The following is a 22,410-nucleotide window of genomic DNA, read 5'->3' on the forward strand; positions in this document are numbered from 1 at the left end:
TCTGGTAGCTCTCGTTTTTCTGCTTAGCTCTCATTGGTCTGGTAGCTCTCGTTTTTCTGCTTAGCTCTCGTTGGTCTGGTAGCTCTCGTTTTTCTGCTTAGCTCTCGTTGGTCTGGTAGCTCTCGTTGGTCTGGTAGCTCTCGTTGGTCTGGTAGCTCTCGTTGGTCTGGTAGCTCTCGTTGGTCTGGTAGCTCACGTTGGTCTGGTAGCTCTCGTTTTTCTGCTTAGCTCTCGTTGGTTTGGTTGGTCTTGTTGGTCTGGTAGCTCTCATTTTTCTGCTTAGCTCTCGTTGGTCTGGTAGCTCTCGTTTTTCTGCTTAGCTCTCGTTGGTCTGCTTCTGTGGCTTTATCTGTTGGTTCTTCAGAGGAGCTGATGCGGCTTTCCCGTACTGGATAAAATTTAATTCTCGTTTTCTCACCAGCACTTAACTCAAGCGTGTGTCTTTTGGGTTCTCTAGGGATAAAATATGGACGAGAAGATGCTGCGCTGCCTGCACCCATGTGTGATGGCCGTAAACCTGCTCAATTTGTATAATCCTAATTTACCATTTGTAGTTGTTAAATGTTGAAGCTCGGCTATTATTGCAAAACCCTTGGCCTATTAATGGCTCTGTATGTGCTCTTCGCCTTACTAATGATTGGAAACGCAGCGTCTGGATTATTCGTAATGAGGCTTTTAGTCAGGATTAGTGTGAGGAGCAGCATCCTTTACATGCTGATTAACCCTGTAAGGCAAGATCTGTGCAATTCACTCTCATTCAACAACACTAATGATATCACATGGCATTCTGCAGCTTTCTTGGTTGTGGATGGCACGGTGGCTCAGTGGTTAGCTACGCTGCTTTTTAGTACTGAAGTCCTAGGGTTAAATCTGACTTAGGGCATCATCTGCTTGGAGTATGCATGTATTCTGTGTGATGGGTCTTTGTATTCTGCTCTGTTTTGTTATTTTTTTTTACTCTGAAACCTCAGAGGGAAAGGTGCCTTTGATGACTAGTCCAAAGCAGGTATCCTCTGTTTTTTTCCCTCTACCCTATACTGATATGTCTTCCGTGAAAGGATGAGACCTGGCATTCTAGGGGATCGTGCCACCTGCCTGGACTAGTCATTCAAGACACATGGTTGCCAATCAGACCACATATTAGACGGACGGTTTGTTCTGCTGATGTTAAGGTGTTTCATCCAGACTCGGACTGGACCACAGGTGAAGCGGTGAATGTCCCGGTAGGCCCCTATGCAGGATTGGGCCACCTTTATTTGAGTAGTGGACCCTGGTTACCACAGTCTCACACTGGTTTTTAGGGGGCATTTACTCAACCCAGTGGAGTGTGCATGATTATGGGGGAGTCGGTAATAATGGCTGCAAGCCAAATGGGTCTTTGGCCAACAGCTGTCTAACCTGGGTGGCCAGTCTTAGAGTCTGTTCACATGGCGGATACGATATACATTTTCCATTCTTATTTGTGGGTATGGAATGTTACAATAGCAGCAAAAAGGGTGAAATTTGGTAAAATCTGATCCCCTGTAGCTGCCACTGTAACGTAGATGAAATTGTGCAGCAGAAGTTAACGTGTCGCACGGATTCTCCATCTACACCGGCGTTTCCCAAACTCTAATCCTCACAGTCCCCAACAGATCATGTTTTCAGGATTTCCTTAGTATCGCCCAGGTGATGGAATTATTATGGAGGCGTCAGAAATGGCCGTAATTTCTCATGCAATACTAATGAGATCCTGAAAATATGACCTGTGGGGGTCCGTGAGGACCGGAGTTTGGGAAACACTGATCTACAACATGCCAGTTTATGATGAGGTTCTGATACCGTTTGTTACTGATTTTCCTCCATCGAGTTAATTCTGAAGCAAATCCCACTTGTGGATTAGAAAAGATTAACAACAAAATCCAAAACTTTGTAAAAAAACAAACAAACATTTTTTTTGCATTGTAAAGAAGAAAAACAAAACCCTAAACTCCTCTCCGCTGTTGCCTCCATGACCTTCTGGTCTGGTCTCTGTATAACCAGGCTTCCTGAGATGAGGTCTCGTCCTTTGTGACTCCAGCAGGCATCATTTTACCCTATTTCCAGTAGCAAAACCAGTGGAATTGTCGTGAAAAAAAACAAAACAAAAAACTTTCCCCTTGTCCAGGGCATTAATATAAGCCAGCCTGCACATAATACTGTTTATTTGTGTGGCACCTCCCTTATGGAGTAGCCTTCGTCCTCCTCCACACGTGGCAGCTCCTATGGCCATAATTTGCTCCTCGACATCCATCTCGTGTGGTTTCAGACCAAATGTATCCCAGCAACTCTGTGCAAAACATCAACTAAGGAAATGAGACATTTTGGTTAACCGTAGTATTCTTCTATAAAATGTGAATGATGACATTTCTAACTTCCTCTGTTCTATTTTGTAGGTGGAACATTGTGTAGGGCATCCGGGAGGTTTCGTTCTCTTAGATCCTGACTTTGGAGCATTGTCTCTTTGGATATTCTGTCCTATGACTTGATGGATTCTTTGGATTTTCTTAATTTTCCTCGGCTTCCTTGAGTTTTGCCAAGCATCAGAATGTGATGTTTCCCAAGAATGGTTCCTCTCGAATCCTACACGTCTACACCGGTGAAGAAGCCGGTGCCGATGACGCTCGTCTATTTCCAATGATGCGGAGATCATTGGCTTCTCACAATGCCGATCACTCAAGAGAATGCCGTGTTTCATCTGACTCTTCTACACCAATGGCTCCAGGACAATCTCCAGATGAGAAACGATGGACCAGAGAACGGCGTGTACATGGCCGCCATCCAGAAACTCAAGGAATACATACAACTAAACTTCAACTTGGATGACGCCACCTCTGGCAGTTACCTGAGCACCTTAGACACGGAGATCTGCACTGCTTACCTCACCAGGGATGGAGAAGATGACCTGGTCCTTGGTCTGAATTTTGGAAACATTCCTATATTTGGACACTGTGGGGAAAAAAGGCGAGGAAGTAAAAAAAGAAAAGTGCAAAACGGCCCGGTGCTCGACGTTGGATGTATATGGATTACGGATTTAAAAAAGCAAAGTGCGGCCGCGAAGAGCGGGAGGATAAAGCTCCGGGACGAGGTCTTGTCTTTGAATGGTCAACTAATGGTTGGCGTCGACGTCGGTGGTGCCAGGTAAAGTTATTGCCATGCGTTTTTTTAGAATATTTTTTTGTCTGAAAGGATGTTGAATCTATAGATGCCAGATTATTGTAATTCGGATAGAAAGTTTGGTCTGTTTCCTCCAGTTGTAGGAAGAGATCTTCAGTGTTATTGTCGTTTTTCAATATTTTTCAATCTTGGAATTAATTCGTAATTCAAGCCAATGTTAAGAAAAGGGCTTCTCTTCCATATATGATCCACTTTTTTTTCCTCCCTGCTTCCTCAAACTTATCATTCACTCTGAAAAAAATGGTTAAAATCCATCCTGAGAAACAAGAAGAACTGCCAGGAATCAAGTCACAGCTGCCCTTAGAAGTCTATAGAGAGGCAAGGTGGAAGAAGCAGCTGAAAACGGAGAAACAATGCTGTTGCTTTCCAGTAAATGTTTTATCCCAACTAGTGCTGGACTCACAGCTACACTGCTCAGTACTGCTGTAGAATGTCCTGTTGCTTTTGAAGATGTTCTACATAGAGACAAGGGAGCAGGAATTCCTCATGTTTGTGTGTGCTGTGTATGGGAGACATCATCGCAGCTAGTCTCCATAAATGTCCCAGAAGGGAACATCCCATTACGGTATATTCCCATAATAATCATAAAACAGATATGGTGCACGAAGGGGTGCCAGAAACACATAAAACGTTCAGGTATCTAATAGATTCCCTTCGAGCAGTCTTTCTAAATAATTTGACCGGACTAGTAGGTGTTAAATGCATAAATGAAGTCGCTGGCTTTTTGGCTCTGTGCGGACCCCAGAGAGCCGTCGACCACCCTGGAAAGCATTGGCTTTTCCCTCGTTATATTATTGGGCAGGTGCCACAGAATTCTGTTTTTCGGGGTTTATAACCAGAGAAGGTCTATTCCTCCACGTATCGCCGAGGCTTTACTGGGAAATGTATGAATTACTGGCACTTACGGGAGCGTTATGTCATGGTCATAAAAACCGAACTGGCGGCCTTTCTTACAGTGACTGTGTGGGTAAATGTATGGAAAGTGGTGCCACAAACCAGCACGGTCTAGGGAACGTTTTTTTGGGCCAAATTTTGTCCAGTTTTCATCCAGGAAAAATAGAGAAATGGCACAAACCTGCTTTATTGTGCTCCCATGTCTGACAGCTGTATATTAGAGTTAACCCTGACATGGGAACTGATCACCTCTGCACAGATTGGTGGGGGTAAGACCCCCGGGACCCCTCCATTCCTGAGAACGGGGCTCTGAAATGCCCAAACGGTTTGGCGGTAAGGTGTTCGACCGGTAGAGAATGAATGGAGCCATTGGTTTAGTCCAACCGGGCACTTCCGAGCCCCATTCTCAGGCTCTCTGGGCCTAAGGTCGTGGCTTTAACCCCTTTCTTTTGATGGCAGCAATCGCTGAGGCTGCTGGCACTTTCCCTGTATGGAGCGGGTTCAGCTCATAAGCCCGCGCCTTACATGCACATGCCACATTCGGCAGATGTCAGGAAGAGGTTAAATGTCAGGAAAAGCCCTTTCATTCTTAAAAAGCTTCTTAAAGCAACAACAAAAATGTTCTTTACTCCCCCCTCCCCAGGTCCAATTCGGAACGTCATGGCGGCAGCTCTGCCTGAGTTGACAGCTGCTGAGTTCAGTGATTGGCTGCAGCGCTGCTTACAGTAACAGACACTGGAAGCAACGGGGGTGACTCAGTGCTAGACCTGGGGACGGTGAGTAAGGCTCAGTTTTGGCATCACAAACATGATTTGAAGGAGTTAATGTTCCACTGGCAATTTTCCTTAAAGGGATATTCCCAATAAATCAGCAAGTTGTCTCCTATCCATCAGATCAGGGATAACTTGCTGATCTCAGGGGGTCCAACCCCAGGGACCCTCCGCTATCCTGATAGCGGGCCTGTCCTGCATGTAGGGGGAGGTACGCACGCTCATCACCCGCTCCATTCATTTTCTATAGTGTGGGAGATTAATTCAAGATGGGTCTACAGAGCTCTCAATCTCTGGATCGCTGGGGGGTCCTTTGCCGTTGGACCCCCAACAGATCATCAGTGAGTAGGGAAATCTGGATTTATTTTTTTGGAGGTGGGGTTAACCCTTTATTACTGGGTTCATTCTGTTGCTTATTTTTTGCTGCAGCTTTTTTTTTTTGTTCCACGGCGCAGTTAAAAATCCACGTGGAATTTTTTCCTGAGCGGGTGAGCGAGGTTGCAGAAATCCCATTACCCTTTATTACATGGGGATGGTTTGCGAATTTTCTGTAAATTTCAACCACTTTTTGTGAGAAAATCCAAAACCGTGCTGCTTGGCTGCATATATAGTGTTGATTTTCAGTAGCCTTTTTAGTGGGAACATAACAGATAACAACGATGGGAATTGGCAGGTTCACATTATTATTGTTTTGCAGGTTCACATTATTATTATTTTGTCTGGTGTCTCCCTCAGTTTTATAAACACCTTTATCTCTGACTTCCACACAACATCAGCATTATCAGCCTGTTTCCATTCCCCGAGCTCAAAAAATGAATATTAACCCCTTCCCAACCTGTGACATAGCAGCATAAATGAGTACACCCCAACAGATTTGTCAGAAAACCTATTATTTCCCATGTGAGACCGCTACCGGAGTAGTAGCCGCCAACGATTGCACATAAGATTTGTGTATTTTCATTTTGCACACCCAAAAAAAGCATTTTTTCCTATCAAATTGATTCAAGATCATGCTGCAAAAATGAGTACACCCCGATGACAGCCTTAGAAGCAAAAACGAAAGATTAACCTACAAATTTCTAATTAACAAGAATTCAACCACAGGTAAAAGTCTTAATTATTCATTACACAGGGGTCCTGCTCCTAATTCATGCTGTCCACAATGGCATAATGGCAAAATCCCCTGCGATTAGCTGTGATCTCTGGGAAATCCTGGCTCTAATGAAGTGTTTAATTACTCTGCAGCGCCATCATAGGGAAATTTAAATATTGCATTATTCCCATTGATATCAATAGGTTAAATGTTTATTTTTGTAACTAAACCGCCTCAGTGATGGCGCTCAGTGTTGAAATGAGCGATCTTACGCTGCCACCTGGTGGTGAAACTTATATTGCATTTATTCTATAAGTTCCATGCTGAAATAAAGAACATCTGAGCCTTATAATGTGTCGGGATCAAGACCCTGCCCTGCTGAAGGGGTAATAACCATGCAATCACAGCTTCTACAGCAAAGAGCTTGAGTAAAAAGATATGCAGGAACATGGTTGGTAGTCCGTAGCCACCAGATACCATTGCAAACTTTCACATTTTCACTACTAGGCCAGATATTGGGGAATTCACAGTGAGCGTATGTTATATACACCTCCGATTCCAGCTCATGGACCGTACATATATACCCCTGTACGGTCACTGCCAAACTCCACAATAACAAATGGAACTAACTGACTGGACGCCCTTTACTGGTAATGTTGAGCCTCACGAGGCTTCAGGGGTGCGGTTTATAGAACAAGAGGATCAAAGCTAGTCAATTTTATATATTTAATCCAACAAGTAGACAGTGTTTATACAAATATACAAAAGATGCTACATAAGGGGACAAAACAATACAGGATGTACAATCACATAAAATAAAAAGGATAACAAAAGAAAATGACTAGACCTAATGCCATGGAACTGGCGCCTGTCCTCATAGAGTACAGTATATTCTACAGCTGTATGGCGAGCTGCACAATGACAATAATTCAGAATCTGCTTTTGTCTGGTACCAGCCACTCCCTTTGGAGACCACATATCGGGGCTTATATGGAATGCGTCTCAGGTGCTAAAAATTTACGAGATCCCTGATCTTAAGGATATCTGCACCCCTGGTGGTCCCAGGCAGGAGATAGGGGGAAAATGGCATTAATATGCTCCCCCGGTGGTCCCAGGCAGGAGATAGGAAAAACTGCATTAATATCAATCATGATTTCATCTTTCTATAGATAGGAGACATGGCATACCCTACTTTGTCCATCTGGCCAATATTAATTCGGGACTGATGCGGAGATGCAAATTGTTTCCGCCACTTCGTCACGATGTTGAAAATATGTCTTCCATAGCAACACTCCGACTCCATGACTCCGACCCCACAGCTCTGACTACAAGACCTATGCCTGTCACGAAAAAAAAAAACTAAATTCATAACTGGTATCTGGGTCCAGAGAGTCCACTTGTAGTTCTTTTGAAGACTGGAAGACTCATTCACGTCGGCAGTGTTTTATCAGCAGGATATTATCACTACAGCACTAGATGTCTCTGCCTCCTGGTCAACTGCTCTTTGTAACCCCACTTCCATCACTGATTGGAAACTTTCTGCCTATGCACAGTGTACACAGAAAGCAGCCAGTCAGTGATGTTGGCGGGGTTATATAGCGCTCTGCATTCTGAGCAGTGTTAGATCTACAGCAGAGAAAACAAGGATTGTATCAAAATGACAGCAAGCAACCCTGCAAGTGATACATTACTGGAATCAAGGTCTCTGCCCCATACATCACGCTGCTCTCAGATTACATAGTAAAGACATGCTTATAGAGGTTCTCTTTAATGTTTTTGACAGGTTCCCTTGTAAACAAAATTTCAGCTGCCTATTAAAATCTATGGACGAGAGAGGAGCAGAGAATGTATCGCTGCTTTCTAGGAAGTGTTTTATCTCACCCAAGAGTTGAATTCACAGCTACCCCTGCTCAGTACTGCTGTACTATTTATTGAAAGCCGCTGCTTCTAGTAACTGTTTTTCTCACTTGAGTGCTGGATTCACATCTACATTGCTCAGTACTTCAGTACTTCATCATCCATGTTGCTGCTGGTTCTGAGCATGTGCTACCCAGATACAGGAAAGAATCCCTCCATTCTGATGTATGGGAGATATCATAGCAGCTGGTCCCTGCACCCACCAGCTCAGGGACAACTGAAAATTGGAAAAATTACAAACGGCCTGCAGAAGAGAAAATGGTGAAAAATGCAGAACTGTGATATTTCTCATGTACAAACATGACCAAAAGCATAGGTACACTTAAAATTTGGTTTAAGGAGGGGATGCTAGTGGTGTCAAAGCATTTCAGCTTTTTAATCGGCATTATTGGGGATCACTTTGTGCCCCGTGAATTTTACCTGGATAAATGCATTATTATTAATGTCCGCTAGAGGGCAGTATATTCCAGTGTATGAGTCTATGCGCTTGGTGTCATCCTGACCTGATTTTTTCCACTTTTCCTCCAAAAATCCATTTTTGCAAGATTCAGACACTAAAACCTCCATGATGTAATTTTTCAGGCGACTCGTTATTTGGGAGCTTGAGTCGCACCGCTGCCATTATTGCATGGTAGCTGTAATTCTGCTTCCTGTCCTGCTATTGTTATCCCCGGCAGTTTCCCCAAATATGAGAATAGCTGAGCTGATTCATTCCTAATAATAATGTTATTTAGCCTGGCCGCACTTCCTCGGGTAAGTGGATAATATGTGAACCCTGACAAAGAACTGAGATTTCGGATGTTAATTGTTCCCAGGCCGGTTGAATATAAGGGAAGTTTATTTTCCGGTTATAGAGAATTACATTTCCATAGTTCTTCATGTGGTTAACATGCATGTGATATAAGGCAATAGAAAATTTCCACGCCAGAAAATAAGAAATGAAAAATGCGGTTAAATATGCAGAGAAGAGCGGACCCGCGTCGAGGGCCCCGCCTATACCTAGGCAGAGGATAGTATATGAGCGTGCGTCGAGGGCCCCGCCTATACCTAGGCAGAGGACAGTATATGAGCGTGCGTCGAGGGCCCCGCCTATACCTAGGCAGAGGATAGTATATGAGCGTGCGTCGAGGGCCGCGCCTATACCTAGGCAGAGGATAGTATATGAGCGCGTGTCGAGGGCCCCGCCTATACCTAGGCAGAGGATAGTATATGAGCGTGCGTCGAGGGCCCCGCCTATACCTAGGCAAAAGATCCATCCCTTGCGTAACTTCAACTTTGTCACTGATTCATGAACATTATTGTCAAGAATCTGCTGATACTGAGAGGAATCGATGCATCCCTCAACTTTAACAAGATTCCCGGTGCCGGCATTGGTCACACAGCCCCAAAGCATGATGGAACCTCCACCAAATTTTACTGTGGGTAGCAAGTGTTTTTCTTGGAATGCTGTGTTTTTTGGCCGCCATGCATAACGCCTTTTTGTATGACCAAACAACTCAATCTTGGTTTAATCAGTCCACAGGACCTTCTTCCAAAAAGAAATTGGCTTCTCCAAATGTGCTTTTGTATACCTCTGCCGACTCTGTTTGTGGCGTGCTTGCAGAAACGGCTTCTTTTGCATCACTCTCCCATACAGCTTCTCCTTGTGCAGAGTGCGTTGTATAGTTGACCGATGCACAGTGACACCGTCTGCAGCAAGTTGATGCTGGAGCTCTTTGGAGGTGGTCTGAGGATTGTCCTTGACTGATCTCACCATTCTTCTTCTCTGCCTTTCTGATGTTTTTCTTGGCCTGCCACTTCTGGCCTTAACAAGAGCTGTACCTGGTTCTTCCATTTCATTACTATGTTCCTCACAGTGGAAATTAAGAGGTTAAATCTCTGAGACAGCTTTTTGTATCCTTCCCCTGAACAACAATGTTGAATAATCTTTGTTTTCAGATCATTAGACAGTTGTTTTGAGGAGCCCATGATGCCACTCTTCAGAGGAGATTCAAACAGGAGAACAACTTGCAAGTGGCCACTTTAAGTAGCTTTTCTCATGATTGCATACACCTGGCTATGAAGTTCAAAGCTCGATGAGGTTAGAAAACCAAAAAAAGTTCTATAGTAAGTCAGTAAAAAGTAGGTAGGAGTATTTAAAACAAGAAAATGATAAGGGTGCCCATACTTATGCACCTGTCAAATTTTGTTTGAATGCAGATTGCACATTTTCTGTAAGTACAATAAACCTCATTTCAAGGCAGAAACATTACTGTGTCCAACAGTTATTAGATATATGAAACTGAAATAGCTGTTGCAAAAAAAAAAAACAATTTTTATAAAACATTAAGCTTAAGATATAACTGTATATGAGTGCACTTCGAGGGCACCGCCTATACCTAGGCAGAGAATAGTATATTAGCGCATCAAGGGCTCTGCCTATACCTAGGCAGAGGATAGTATATGAGCGCACGTCGAGGGCTCTGCCTATACCTAGGCAGAGGATAGTATATGAGCGCACGTCGAGGGCTCTGCCTATACCTAGGCAGAGGATAGTATATGAGCGCACGTCGAGGGCCCCCTTATACCTAGGCAGAGGATAGTATATGAGCGCACGTCGAGGGCTCTGCCTATACCAAGGCAGAGGATAGTATATGAGTGTTCGTCGAGGGCCCCGCCTATACCTAGGAAGAGGATAGTATATGAGCGCACGTAGAGGCGCAAGAGAGCAATGGAGGATAGCGGAGTTGATGCAGCAGGTGCGTATTTATCGCATGTTCGCCAACATTTTGGACTACCATGGAAATTCTCAAAACTGGACCAGGACGTTCAATTTTGGGCCTTCCTGAAATTTTGACTTGCTGAAATTTTGCTTGGACTAATTCCAGAACTATTGGGAAAAGTGGAGCAAATTTGGTGGGACTGTTGGCAACGACGCTATTGTGGCTAGAGGGGGCATCATGGCTGACACTAGGAAGAAACGTGGCCTCCCGTGCAGCTCATCTTTTTCATACGAGCACAACATCCCTTCTGGACTCGGCTGTGCCAATCCTTGGATCAAAAGTTTGCATTTACAAGGTGGTGGTGCTGTGGGGAATTGGGGAACTTTTTAGTTTTTTTGCAGTGAGAAGAATAAAGAAACTGTATTTTATTTCTCATTCATGGGAAGAGGTTGTCTAAAAGTAACAAAAATGAAATAATAATTGTGACTAACTGTGGAAAGTGGTAAAAGCACAATTAATCACTACATAAATCCTCCCTCCTCCTACTGTAGTGAGCATGCTCCTGTGGATTCGCTGTTCTAATGCTCATACACCTGGATCTGGATAAGTTGGAAACTTGGGCTGAAAGGTGGCAGATGAGGTTTAACAATGATAAATGTAAGGTTATACACATGGGAAGAAGGAATCAATATCACCATTACACACTGAACGGGAAACCACTGGGTAAATCTGACAGGGAGAAGGACTTGGGGATCCTAGTTAATGATAAACTTACCTGGAGCAGCCAGTGCCAGGCAGCAGCTGCCAAGGCAAACAGGATCATGGGGTGCATTAAAAGAGGTCTGGATACACATGATGAGAGCATTATACTGCCTCTGTACAAATCCCTAGTTAGACCGCACATGGAGTACTGTGTCCAGTTTTGGGCACCGATGCTCAGGAAGGATATAATGGAACCAGAGAGAGTACAAAGGAGGGCAACAAAATTAATAAAGGGGATGGGAGAACTACAATACCCAGATAGATTAGCGAAATTAGGATTATTTAGTCTAGAAAAAAGACGACTGAGGGGCGATCTAATAACCATGTATAAGTTTATAAGGGGACAATACAAATATCTCGCTGAGGATCTGTTTATACCAAGGAAGGTGACGGGCACAAGGGGGCATTCTTTGCGTCTGGAGGAGAGAAGGTTTTTCCACCAACATAGAAGAGGATTCTTTACTGTTAGGGCGGTGAGAATCTGGAATTGCTTGCCTGAGGAGGTGGTGATGGCGAACTCAGTCGAGGGGTTCAAGAGAGGCCTGTATATGAGCGCATATTGTTCTGGAGCAGAACAATATTGTATCATACAATTATTAGGTTCTGTAGAAGGACGTAGATCTGGGGATTTATTATGATGGAATATAGGCTGAACTGGATGGACAAATGTCTTTTTTCGTCCTTACTAAATATGTTACTATGTTACCTATGGACTTGCTGCTCTGATGCTCATGCTCCTATTCACCCTCTGCTCGAATTCTCATTCACCTCTGCACCCGCTGCTGCAATGCTCATGCTCATGTGGGCCTGCCGCTCTAATGCATAAGCTATTGTCTCTTGTATAACTGCTGCTGCTCCTGTGATCATGCTTCTATGGACCTGCTGCAAGAAAGTGCATGCTCATATGGACATCGCGCTCCAATGATCATGCAAACCTGCTGCTCCAATGTTCATGCTGCTATGGACGCCTTGCTAAACTGCTCAAGCTCCTGTGGATCAGCTGCTCTAATGATCTCGCTCTTGTTGATTTGCTGCTCCAGTTCTCATGCTCCTTTGGACATTGCCGCTCCAGTGCTCATGCTCCTGCGGACATTGCTGCTCCAGTGCTCATGCTCCTGTGGACATTGCTGCTCTAGTGCTCATGCTCCTGTGGACATTGCTGCTCTAGTGCTCATGCTCCTGTGGACATTGCTGCTCCAGTGCTCATGCTCCTGTGGACACCACTGCTCCAGTGCTCATGTTCCTGTGGACACCGCTGCTCCAGTGCTCATGCTCCTGTGGACACCACTGCTCCAGTGCTCATGTTCCTGTGGACACCGCTGCTCCAGTGCTCATTCTCCTGTGGACACCGCTGCTCCAGTGCTCATGCTCCTGTGGACACCGCTGCTCCAGTGCTCATGCTCCTGTGGACACCGCTGCTCCAGTGCTCATGCTCCTGTGGACACCACTGCTCCAGTGCTCATGTTCCTGTGGACACCGCTGCTCCAGTGCTCATTCTCCTGTGGACACCGCTGCTCCAGTGCTCATATTCCTGTGGACACCACTGCTCCAGTGCTCATGTTCCTGTGGACACCGCTGCTCCGGTGCTCATGCTCCTGTGGATATTGCTGCTCCAGTGCTCATGCTCCTGTGGACACTGCTGCTCCAGTGCTCACCGCTGCTCCAGTGCTCATGTTCCTGTGGACACCGCTGCTCCAGTGCCCATGCTCCTGTGGACACCGCTGCTCCAGTGCTCATGCTCCTGTGGACATTGCTGCTCCAGTGCTCATGCTCCTGTGGACATTGCTGCTCCAGTGCTCATGTTCCTGTGGACATTGCTGCTCCAGTGCTCATGCTCCTGTGGATATTGCTGCTCCAGTGCTCATGTTCCTGTGGACATTGCTGCTCCAGTGCTCATGCTCCTGTGGATATTGCTGCTCCAGTGCTTATGCTCCTGTGGATATTGCTGCTCCAGTGCTCATGCTCCTGTGGATATTGCTCCTCCAGTGCTCATGTTCCTGTGGACATTGCTGCTCCAGTGCTCATGCTCCTGTGGACATTGCTGCTCCAGTGCTCATGTTCCTGTGGACATTGCTGCTCCAGTGCTCATGCTCCTGTGGACATTGCTGCTCCAGTGCTCATGCTCCTGTTGACACGGCTGCTCCAGTGCTCATGTTCCTGTGGACACGGCTGCTCCAGTGCTCATGCTCCTGTGGATATTGCTGCTCCAGTGCTCATGCTCCTGTGGACACCACTGCTCCTGTGCTCATGTTCCAGTGGACACCGCTGCTCCAGTGCTCATGTTCCTGTGGACACCACTGCTCCAGTGCTCATGTTCCTGTGGACACCACTGCTCCAGTGCTCATGTTCCTGTGGACACCACTGCTCCAGTGCTCATGTTCCTGTGGACACCGCTGCTCCAGTGCTCATGCTTCTGTGGATATTGGTGCTCCAGTGCTCATGCTCCTGTGGACACCACTGCTCCAGTGCTCATGTTCCTGTGGACACCACTGCTCCAGTGCTCATGTTCCTGTGGACACCGCTGCTCCAGTGCTCATGCTTCTGTGGATATTGGTGCTCCAGTGCTCATGCTCCTGTGGACACCGCTGCTCCAGTGCTCATGCTCCTGTGGACAACGATGTTCAATTGAAACGCCATGACCAATACAGGGAAGTAAACTGAGATGGCCGGGGGGCACTGGAACATTAAGGTTTTTTTTCTCCAGATGTCTTTGAGAAAATTTGTTAAAGGTGTGGTTCATAACTGCAGCAATATGGAACTGCTGGAGACTGTCAGCTCTCCTGCCCGGCTGTAATGGGAGATATCACAGGGAGTAACATGTGGTTTATATAATGTAACATCTGTGGGAAAACCAGCGTCCGGACACTGGTAAGAGTCTTCTGTGCAGCTTTAAGCAAGGTTTGATTGACAGCTCTTTCCTACAAGATTTCATAGGTGCCATATAGTTTGGATATCTCTGCAGGTCAACCATGTGCATGAGGACTTGCACTGTAAATGGCAATATCTGTGATCACTAGTTACCTGGTGAGTTGGATTTTGTAAGCCATAGATCAGGATGAGCAACACGGACCATAGGATTTGCAGGATGGCATGTGATCACCGAGGACCAGGAGAGTGGGACATGTCGGATGGAAAGCAGACAATCGGAAACTACTGAAGATTCAGATCCAGGAGTGTGGATGTATTCAAGGACTGAACATGGATAGTCAGTCCAGGACTTACAGCAGAAAAATGGTTAATGGCAGAGTTGTGTACTATCAGCAGACAGAGGGTTAACTGCAGGCAGAAGGGAAGAACAGGCAAACTGGATACTTTCTTGAAGAAGATTAGGCATTGTTGCAGCAAAGTTGTGTGAACAGCACCAGTACTAGCAAAGAGTTAATTTTGCTTAGTCAATTGGTTGACTGCAGGTCTGATCTAGGAAGTGAATATAGATAGATGGAGTTTGCCGAAGAGATGACTGGCCAGCGGAGAGAAAAGGATGTGAAGGCAAACTCTTGAAATACTCGTAGTAACGGACTGCCAAGCTTACTGAATACTCAGACGGCAAACGGCTGTCTGAGTCAGCCCTAAAAGGACGTGATTGATTATGTTAAAGGAGGTTGTCGGGTTACAACAGTGCTAATTGTGATAATGGTAACGGTGACGCATTTCGGGCCGCTCCAGATGTTACGCCTCCCAGGCTGTGATGCTTCTCAGTCATGTCCTGAATTCCACAATATCCAGATCTTTAGTTCAGTCTTGGGGGAAAGCCGTTATATAAGAGGTTTATGTCAGATCCGTACTGATTTACTGAGACACGTGCTGTAACCAAGTGTTATGTTTGCTAATGACAGGTGTTATGAAGGCAATCCAGAAACACAGTGTGCTTAGCGATCAGAGCGCACACATTGATCTGACAAATACCCAAAAATACAAGAACGAGCTCTGAGACGTGGAAACTCTGTAGACTGCACACCTGATCCTATCCTAAACACAACTAAAAGCGGCTGTGGATTGCGCCTAACAACTACCTAGGCAACTCGGCACAGCCTAAGAAACTAGCTAGCCTGAAGATAGAAAAATAGGCCTGACTTGCCCCAGAGAAATTCCCCAAAGGAAAAGGCAGCCCCCCACATATAATGACTGTGAGTAAGATGAAAAGACAAAACGTAGGGATGAAATAGATTCAGCAAAGTGGGGCCCGATATTCTAGGACAGAGCGAGGACAGTAAAGCGAACTTTGCAGTCTACAAAAAACCCTAAAGCAAAACCACGCAAAGGGGGCAAAAAAAACCCACCGTGCCGAACTAACGGCACGGCGGTACACCCTCTGCGTCTCAGAGCTTCCAGCAAAACAAAAGACAAGCTGGACAGAAAAAAAGCAAAAAAGCAAAAAGCACTTAGCTATACAGAGCAGCAGGTCACAGGAACAATCAGGAGAAGCTCAGATCCAACACTGAAACATTGACAAGGAGCAAGGATAGCAGCATCAGGCGGAGTTAAGTAATGAAGCAGTTAACGAGCTCACCAGAACACCTGAGGGAGGAAGCTCAGAAGCTGCAGTACCACTTGTGACCACAGGAGTGAATTCAGCCACAGAATTCACAACAGTACCCCCCCCTTGAGGAGGGGTCACCGAACCCTCACCAGAGCCCCCAGGCCGACCAGGATGAGCCGCATGAAAGGCACGAACAAGATCGGAAGCATGAACATCAGAGGCAAAAACCCAGGAATTATCTTCCTGAGCATAACCCTTCCATTTAACCAGATACTGGAGTTTCCGTCTAGAAACACGAGAATCCAAAATCTTCTCCACAATATACTCCAATTCCCCCTCCACCAAAACCGGGGCAGGAGGCTCAACAGATGGAACCATAGGTGCCACGTATCTCCGCAACAACGACCTATGGAATACATTATGTATGGAAAAGGAGTCTGGGAGGGTCAAACGAAAAGACACAGGATTGAGAACCTCAGAAATCCTATATGGACCAATAAAACGAGGTTTAAATTTAGGAGAGGAAACCTTCATAGGAATATGACAAGAAGATAACCAAACCAGATCCCCAACACGAAGTCGGGGACCCACACGGCGTCTGCGATTAGCGAAAAGTTGAGCTTTCTCCTGGGACAAGATCAAATTGTCCACTACCTGAGTCCAGATCTGCTGCAACCTATCCACCACAGAATCCACACCAGGACAGTCCGAAGACTCAACCTGTCCTGAAGAGAAACGAGGATGGAACCCAGAATTGCAAAAAAATGGAGAAACCAAGGTAGCCGAGCTGGCCCGATTATTAAGGGCGAACTCAGCCAACGGCAAAAAGGACACCCAATCATCCTGGTCTGCAGAAACAAAACATCTCAGATATGTTTTCAAGGTCTGATTGGTTCGTTCGGTCTGGCCATTAGTCTGAGGATGGAAAGCCGAGGAAAAGGATAGGTCAATGCCCATCCTACCACAAAAGGCTCGCCAAAACCTTGAAACAAACTGGGAACCTCTGTCAGAAACAATATTCTCAGGAATGCCATGCAACCGAACCACATGCTGAAAGAACAAAGGTACCAAATCAGAGGAGGAAGGCAATTTAGCCAAGGGCACCAGATGGACCATTTTAGAAAAGCGATCACAGACCACCCAAATGACTGACATCTTTTGAGAAACGGGAAGGTCAGAAATGAAATCCATCGAAATATGTGTCCAAGGCCTCTTTGGGACCGGCAAGGGCAAAAGCAACCCACTGGCACGAGAACAGCAGGGCTTAGCCCTAGCACAAATCCCACAGGACTGCACAAAAGTACGTACATCCCGTGACAGAGATGGCCACCAGAAGGATCTAGCCACTAACTCTCTGGTACCAAAGATTCCAGGATGACCAGCCAACACCGAACAATGAAGTTCAGAGATAAGTTTATTAGTCCACCTGTTGTGAATTCTGTGGCTGAGTTCACTTCTGTGGTCACAAGTGGTATTGCAGTCTCTGGGCTTCCTCCCTCAGGTGTTTTGGTGAGCTCGTTGGCTGCCTTGCTATTTAGCTCCACCTGAGTCTGTCTTCCTTGCTCCTTGTCAATGTTCCAGTGTTGGATCTGAGCTACTGCATCTTTCCTTGGGCCTGCTGCTCTGCTAGATAAGTGCTTCTAGTTTGTTTTCTGTTTTTTCTGTCCAGCTTGTTATTATCTTTTGCTGGAAGCTCTGAGAAGCAAAGGGGTGCACCGCCGTGCTGTTAGTTCGGCACGGTGGGTCTTTTTGCCCCTTTGCGTGGTTTTCGTTTTAGGGTTTTTTGAAGACTGCATAGTTCTCTTTGCTATCCTCGCTCTGTCTAGAATATCGGGCCTCACTTTGCTGAATCTATTTCATTCCTACGTTTGTCTTTTCATCTTGCTAACAGTCATTATATGTGGGGGCTGCCTATTCCTTTGGGGTATTTCTCTGAGGTAAGTCAGGCTTGTATTTCTATCTTCAGGCTAGTCAGCTCCTCAGGCAGTGCCGAGTTGCATAGGTAGTGGATAGGCGCAATCCACTGCTGCTTCCAGTTGTGTGAGGATAGATCAGGTACTGCAGTCTACAGAGATTCCACGTCTCAGAGCTCGTCCTATTGTTTTGGGTTATTGCCAGATCTCTGTATGTGCGCTGATTACTGCACGCTGTGTTGCCTGATTGCCAGCCATAACATCCACCTATCAGGGACGAACAGTTTCTCTGCTGGACAACGATCAGGTTTATTCGCCTGAAATTTTTGCAGCACCCGCCGCAAATCAGGGGAGATGGCAGACACAATGACTCCTTCCTTGAGGATACCCGCTGGCTCAGATAAACCCGGAGAGTCGGGCACAAAACTCCTAGACATAGCATCCGCCTTCACATTTTTAGAGCCCGGAAGGTACGAAATCACAAAGTCGAAGCGGGCAAAAAATAACGACCAACGGGCCTGTCTAGGATTCAAGCGCTTGGCAGACTCGAGATAAGTCAAGTTCTTATGATCAGTCAATACCACCACGCGATGCTTAGCTCCTTCAAGCCAATGACGCCACTCCTCGAATGCCCACTTCATGGCCAGCAACTCTCGATTGCCCACATCATAATTACGCTCAGCGGGCGAAAACTTCCTGGAAAAGAAAGCACATGGTTTCATCACTGAGCAATCAGAACCTCTCTGTGACAAAACCGCCCCTGCTCCAATCTCAGAAGCATCAACCTCGACCTGGAACGGAAGAGAAACATCTGGCTGACACAACACAGGGGCAGAACAAAAACGAAGCTTCAACTCCTGAAAAGCTTCCACAGCAGCAGAAGACCAATTAACCAAATCAGCACCCTTCTTAGTCAAATCGGTCAATGGTTTGGCAATGCTAGAAAAATTACAGATGAAGCGACGATAAAAATTAGCAAAGCCCAGGAACTTTTGCAGACTTTTCAGAGATGTCGGCTGAATCCAATCCTGGATGGCTTGGACCTTAACTGGATCCATCTCGATAGTAGAAGGGGTAAAGATGAACCCCAAAAATGAAACTTTCTGCACACCGAAGAGACACTTTGATCCCTTCACAAACAAAGAGTTAGCACGCAGGACCTGAAAAACCATTCTGACCTGCTTCACATGAGACTCCCAATCATCTGAGAAGATCAAAATGTCATCCAAGTAAACAATCAGGAATTTATCCAGATACTCACGGAAGTTGTCATGCATAAAAGACTGAAACACAGATGGAGCATTGGCAAGTCCGAACGGCATCACTAGATACTCAAAATGACCCTCGGGCGTATTGAATGCAGTTTTCCATTCATCTCCTTGCCTGATTCTCACCAGATTATACGCACCACGAAGATCTATCTTAGTGAACCAACTAGCCCCCTTAATCCGAGCAAACAAGTCAGATAACAATGGCAAGGGATACTGAAATTTAACAGTGATCTTATTAAGAAGGCGGTAATCAATACACGGTCTCAGCGAACCATCCTTCTTGGCTACAAAGAAGAACCCTGCTCCCAGTGGTGATGACGATGGGCGAATATGTCCCTTCTCCAGGGATTCCTTCACATAACTGCGCATAGCGGCGTGTTCGGGCACGGATAAATTAAATAATCGACCTTTAGGGAATTTACTACCAGGAATCAAATTGATAGCACAATCACAATCCCTATGCGGAGGTAGAGCATCGGACTTGGGCTCTTCAAATACATCCTGATAATCAGACAAGAACTCTGGGACCTCAGAAGGGGTGGATGATGAAATCGACAAAAATGGAACATCACCATGTACCCCGACAACCCCAGCTGGATACCGACATGGAATTCCAATCCAATACTGGATTATGGGTTTGTAGCCATGGCAACCCCAACACGACCACATCATGCAGATTATGCAACACCAGAAAGCGAATAACTTCCTGATGTGCAGGAGCCATGCACATGGTCAGCTGGGCCCAGTATTGAGGTTTATTCTTGGCCAAAGGTGTAGCATCAATTCCTCTCAATGGAATAGGACACCGCAAAGGCTCCAAGAAAAACCCACAACGTTTAGCATAATCCAAATCCATCAGATTTAGGGCAGCGCCTGAATCCACAAACGCCATGACAGAAAACGACGACAAAGAGCATATCAAGGTAATGGACAGAAGGAATTTGGACTGTACAGTACCAATGACGGCAGACCTAGCGGACCGCTTAGTGCGCTTAGGACAATCAGAAATAGCATGAGTGGAATCACCACAGTAGAAACACAGACCATTCAGACGTCTGTATTCCTGCCGTTCAACTCTAGTCATAGTCCTATCGCACTGCATAGGCTCAGGTTTAACCTCAGGCAGTACCGCCAAATGGTGCACAGATTTACGCTCGCGCAAGCGTCGACCGATCTGAATGGCCAAAGACAAAGACTCATTCAAACCAGCAGGCATAGGAAATCCCACCATGACATCCTTAAGAGCCTCAGAGAGACCCTTTCTGAACAAAGCTGCCAGCGCAGATTCATTCCACTGAGTGAGTACTGACCATTTCCTAAATTTCTGACAATATACTTCTATATCATCCTGACCCTGGCACAAAGCCAGCAAATTTTTCTCAGCCTGATCCACTGAATTAGGCTCATCGTACAGCAATCCGAGCGCCAGGAAAAACGCATCGACACTACTCAATGCAGGGTCTCCTGGCGCAAGAGAAAATGCCCAGTCTTGAGGGTCGCCGCGCAAAAAAGAAATAATAATCAAAACCTGTTGAATAGGATTACCAGAAGAATGAGGTTTCAAGGCCAGAAATAGCTTACAATTATTTTTGAAACTTAGAAACTTAGTTCTATCTCCAAAAAACAAATCAGGAATAGGAATTCTTGGTTCTAACATAGATTTCTGATCAATAGTATCTTGAATTTTTTGTACATTTATAACGAGATTATCCATTGAAGAGCACAGACCCTGAATATCCATGTCCACACCTGTGTCCAGAATCACCCAAATGTCTAGGGGAAAAAAAAAAAGTGAACACTAAGCTGAGAAAAAAAAAAAAAAATGATGTCAGAACTTTTTCTTTCCCTCTATTGAGAATCATTAGTATGGCTCCTTGTACTGTTATGTTTGCTAATGACAGGTGTTATGAAGGCAATCCAGAAACACAGTGTGCTTAGCGATCAGAGCGCACACAGTGATCTGACAAATACCCAAAAATACAAGAACGAGCTCTGAGACGTGGAAACTCTGTAGACTGCACACCTGATCCTATCCTAAACACAACTAAAAGCGGCTGTGGATTGCGCCTAACAACTACCTAGGCAACTCGGCACAGCCTAAGAAACTAGCTAGCCTGAAGATAGAAAAATAGGCCTGACTTGCCCCAGAGAAATTCCCCAAAGGAAAAGGCAGCCCCCCACATATAATGACTGTGAGTAAGATGAAAAGACAAAACGTAGGGATGAAATAGATTCAGCAAAGTGGGGCCCGATATTCTAGGACAGAGCGAGGACAGTAAAGCGAACTTTGCAGTCTACAAAAAACCCTAAAGCAAAACCACGCAAAGGGGGCAAAAAAAACCCACCGTGCCAAACTAACGGCACGGCGTTACACCCTTTGCGTCTCAGAGCTTCCAGCAAAACAAAAGACAAGCTGGACAGAAAAAAAGCAACAAAAAAGCAAAAAGCACTTAGCTATACAGAGCAGCAGGTCACAGGAACAATCAGGAGAAGCTCAGATCCAACACTGAAACATTGACAAGGAGCAAGGATAGCAGCATCAGGCGGAGTTAAGTAATGAAGCAGTTAACGAGCTCACCAGAACACCTGAGGGAGGAAGCTCAGAAGCTGCAGTACCACTTGTGACCACAGGAGTGAATTCAGCCACAGAATTCACAACAACCAAGGTTGTAAAATCCAAATCTGGGGTGAAGATATTTTAGTGCTTGACCTCCCATTTCCTGCTCCTTCTGTGCAATGTTGGCTATATGCCACTTGGTCATAAAGAGAGAAGAAAACAGCGTGCATCTTTATTGCAGATTCCGGCATATTCTGCCTCCTTGGAGACCCCATTCTAAGTTATTAGAATCCATTGAGTTCTGGTTCAGGTATACAGGGCTGTGGAGTCTGATTCGGAGCCCATTTTGGTGGAGTCGGTGTCATGGAAATTAAGGAGTTGGAGTCAGAGCTCTGTCAGGGCTGTGTAGTCGGAGTCGGAGCCCATTTTGATGGAGTCGGTGTCATGGAAATTGAGGAGTCGGAGTTGTGGAGTCAGAGCCCTGTCAGGGCTGTGGAGTCGGAGCCCATTTTGGTGGAGTCGGTGTCATGGAAATTGAGGAGTCGGAGTCAGGGTTGGGTAGTCGGAGTCGGAGCCCATTTTGATGGAGTCGGTGTCATGGAAATTGAGGAGTCAGAGTCCTGTCAGGGCTGTGGAGTCGGAGTTGTGGAGTCAGAGCCCTGTCAGGGCTGTGGATTCGGAGCCCATTTTGGTGGAATCGGTATCATGGAAATTGAGGAGTCGGAGTCAGAGCTCTGTCAGGGCTGTGTAGTCGGAGTCGGAGCCCATTTTGGTGGAGTCTGTGTCATGGAAATTGAGGAGTCAGGGCTGTGGAGTCGGAGCCTATTTTGGTGGAGTCGGTGTCATGGAAATTGAG

At 45.8% G+C, this 22,410-nt stretch overlaps 1 protein-coding gene across 3 annotated transcripts in view; it reads left to right on the forward strand.

Moving 5' to 3' along the window:
• The first annotated feature begins 2,465 nt into the window (after nt 1-2,465).
• Nucleotides 2,466-22,410, forward strand: part of PDZD2 (PDZ domain containing 2) — a 235,428-nt gene continuing 215,483 nt past the window's right edge. Inside the window, exon 1 of one of the 3 annotated variants that reach the window (XM_069745997.1) lies at nt 2,466-3,159. In XM_069745997.1, the coding sequence (XP_069602098.1) occupies nt 2,684-3,159 (476 nt within the window). In that variant the 5' untranslated portion in view covers nt 2,466-2,683. The remainder of the gene's footprint in view (nt 3,160-22,410) is intronic. The other 2 variants (XM_069745995.1, XM_069745996.1) reach the window with 2 other exon arrangements.

Source organism: Ranitomeya imitator, chromosome 1 (assembly GCF_032444005.1).
Source record: "Ranitomeya imitator isolate aRanImi1 chromosome 1, aRanImi1.pri, whole genome shotgun sequence".
Taxonomy (NCBI): Eukaryota; Metazoa; Chordata; class Amphibia; order Anura; family Dendrobatidae; genus Ranitomeya; species Ranitomeya imitator.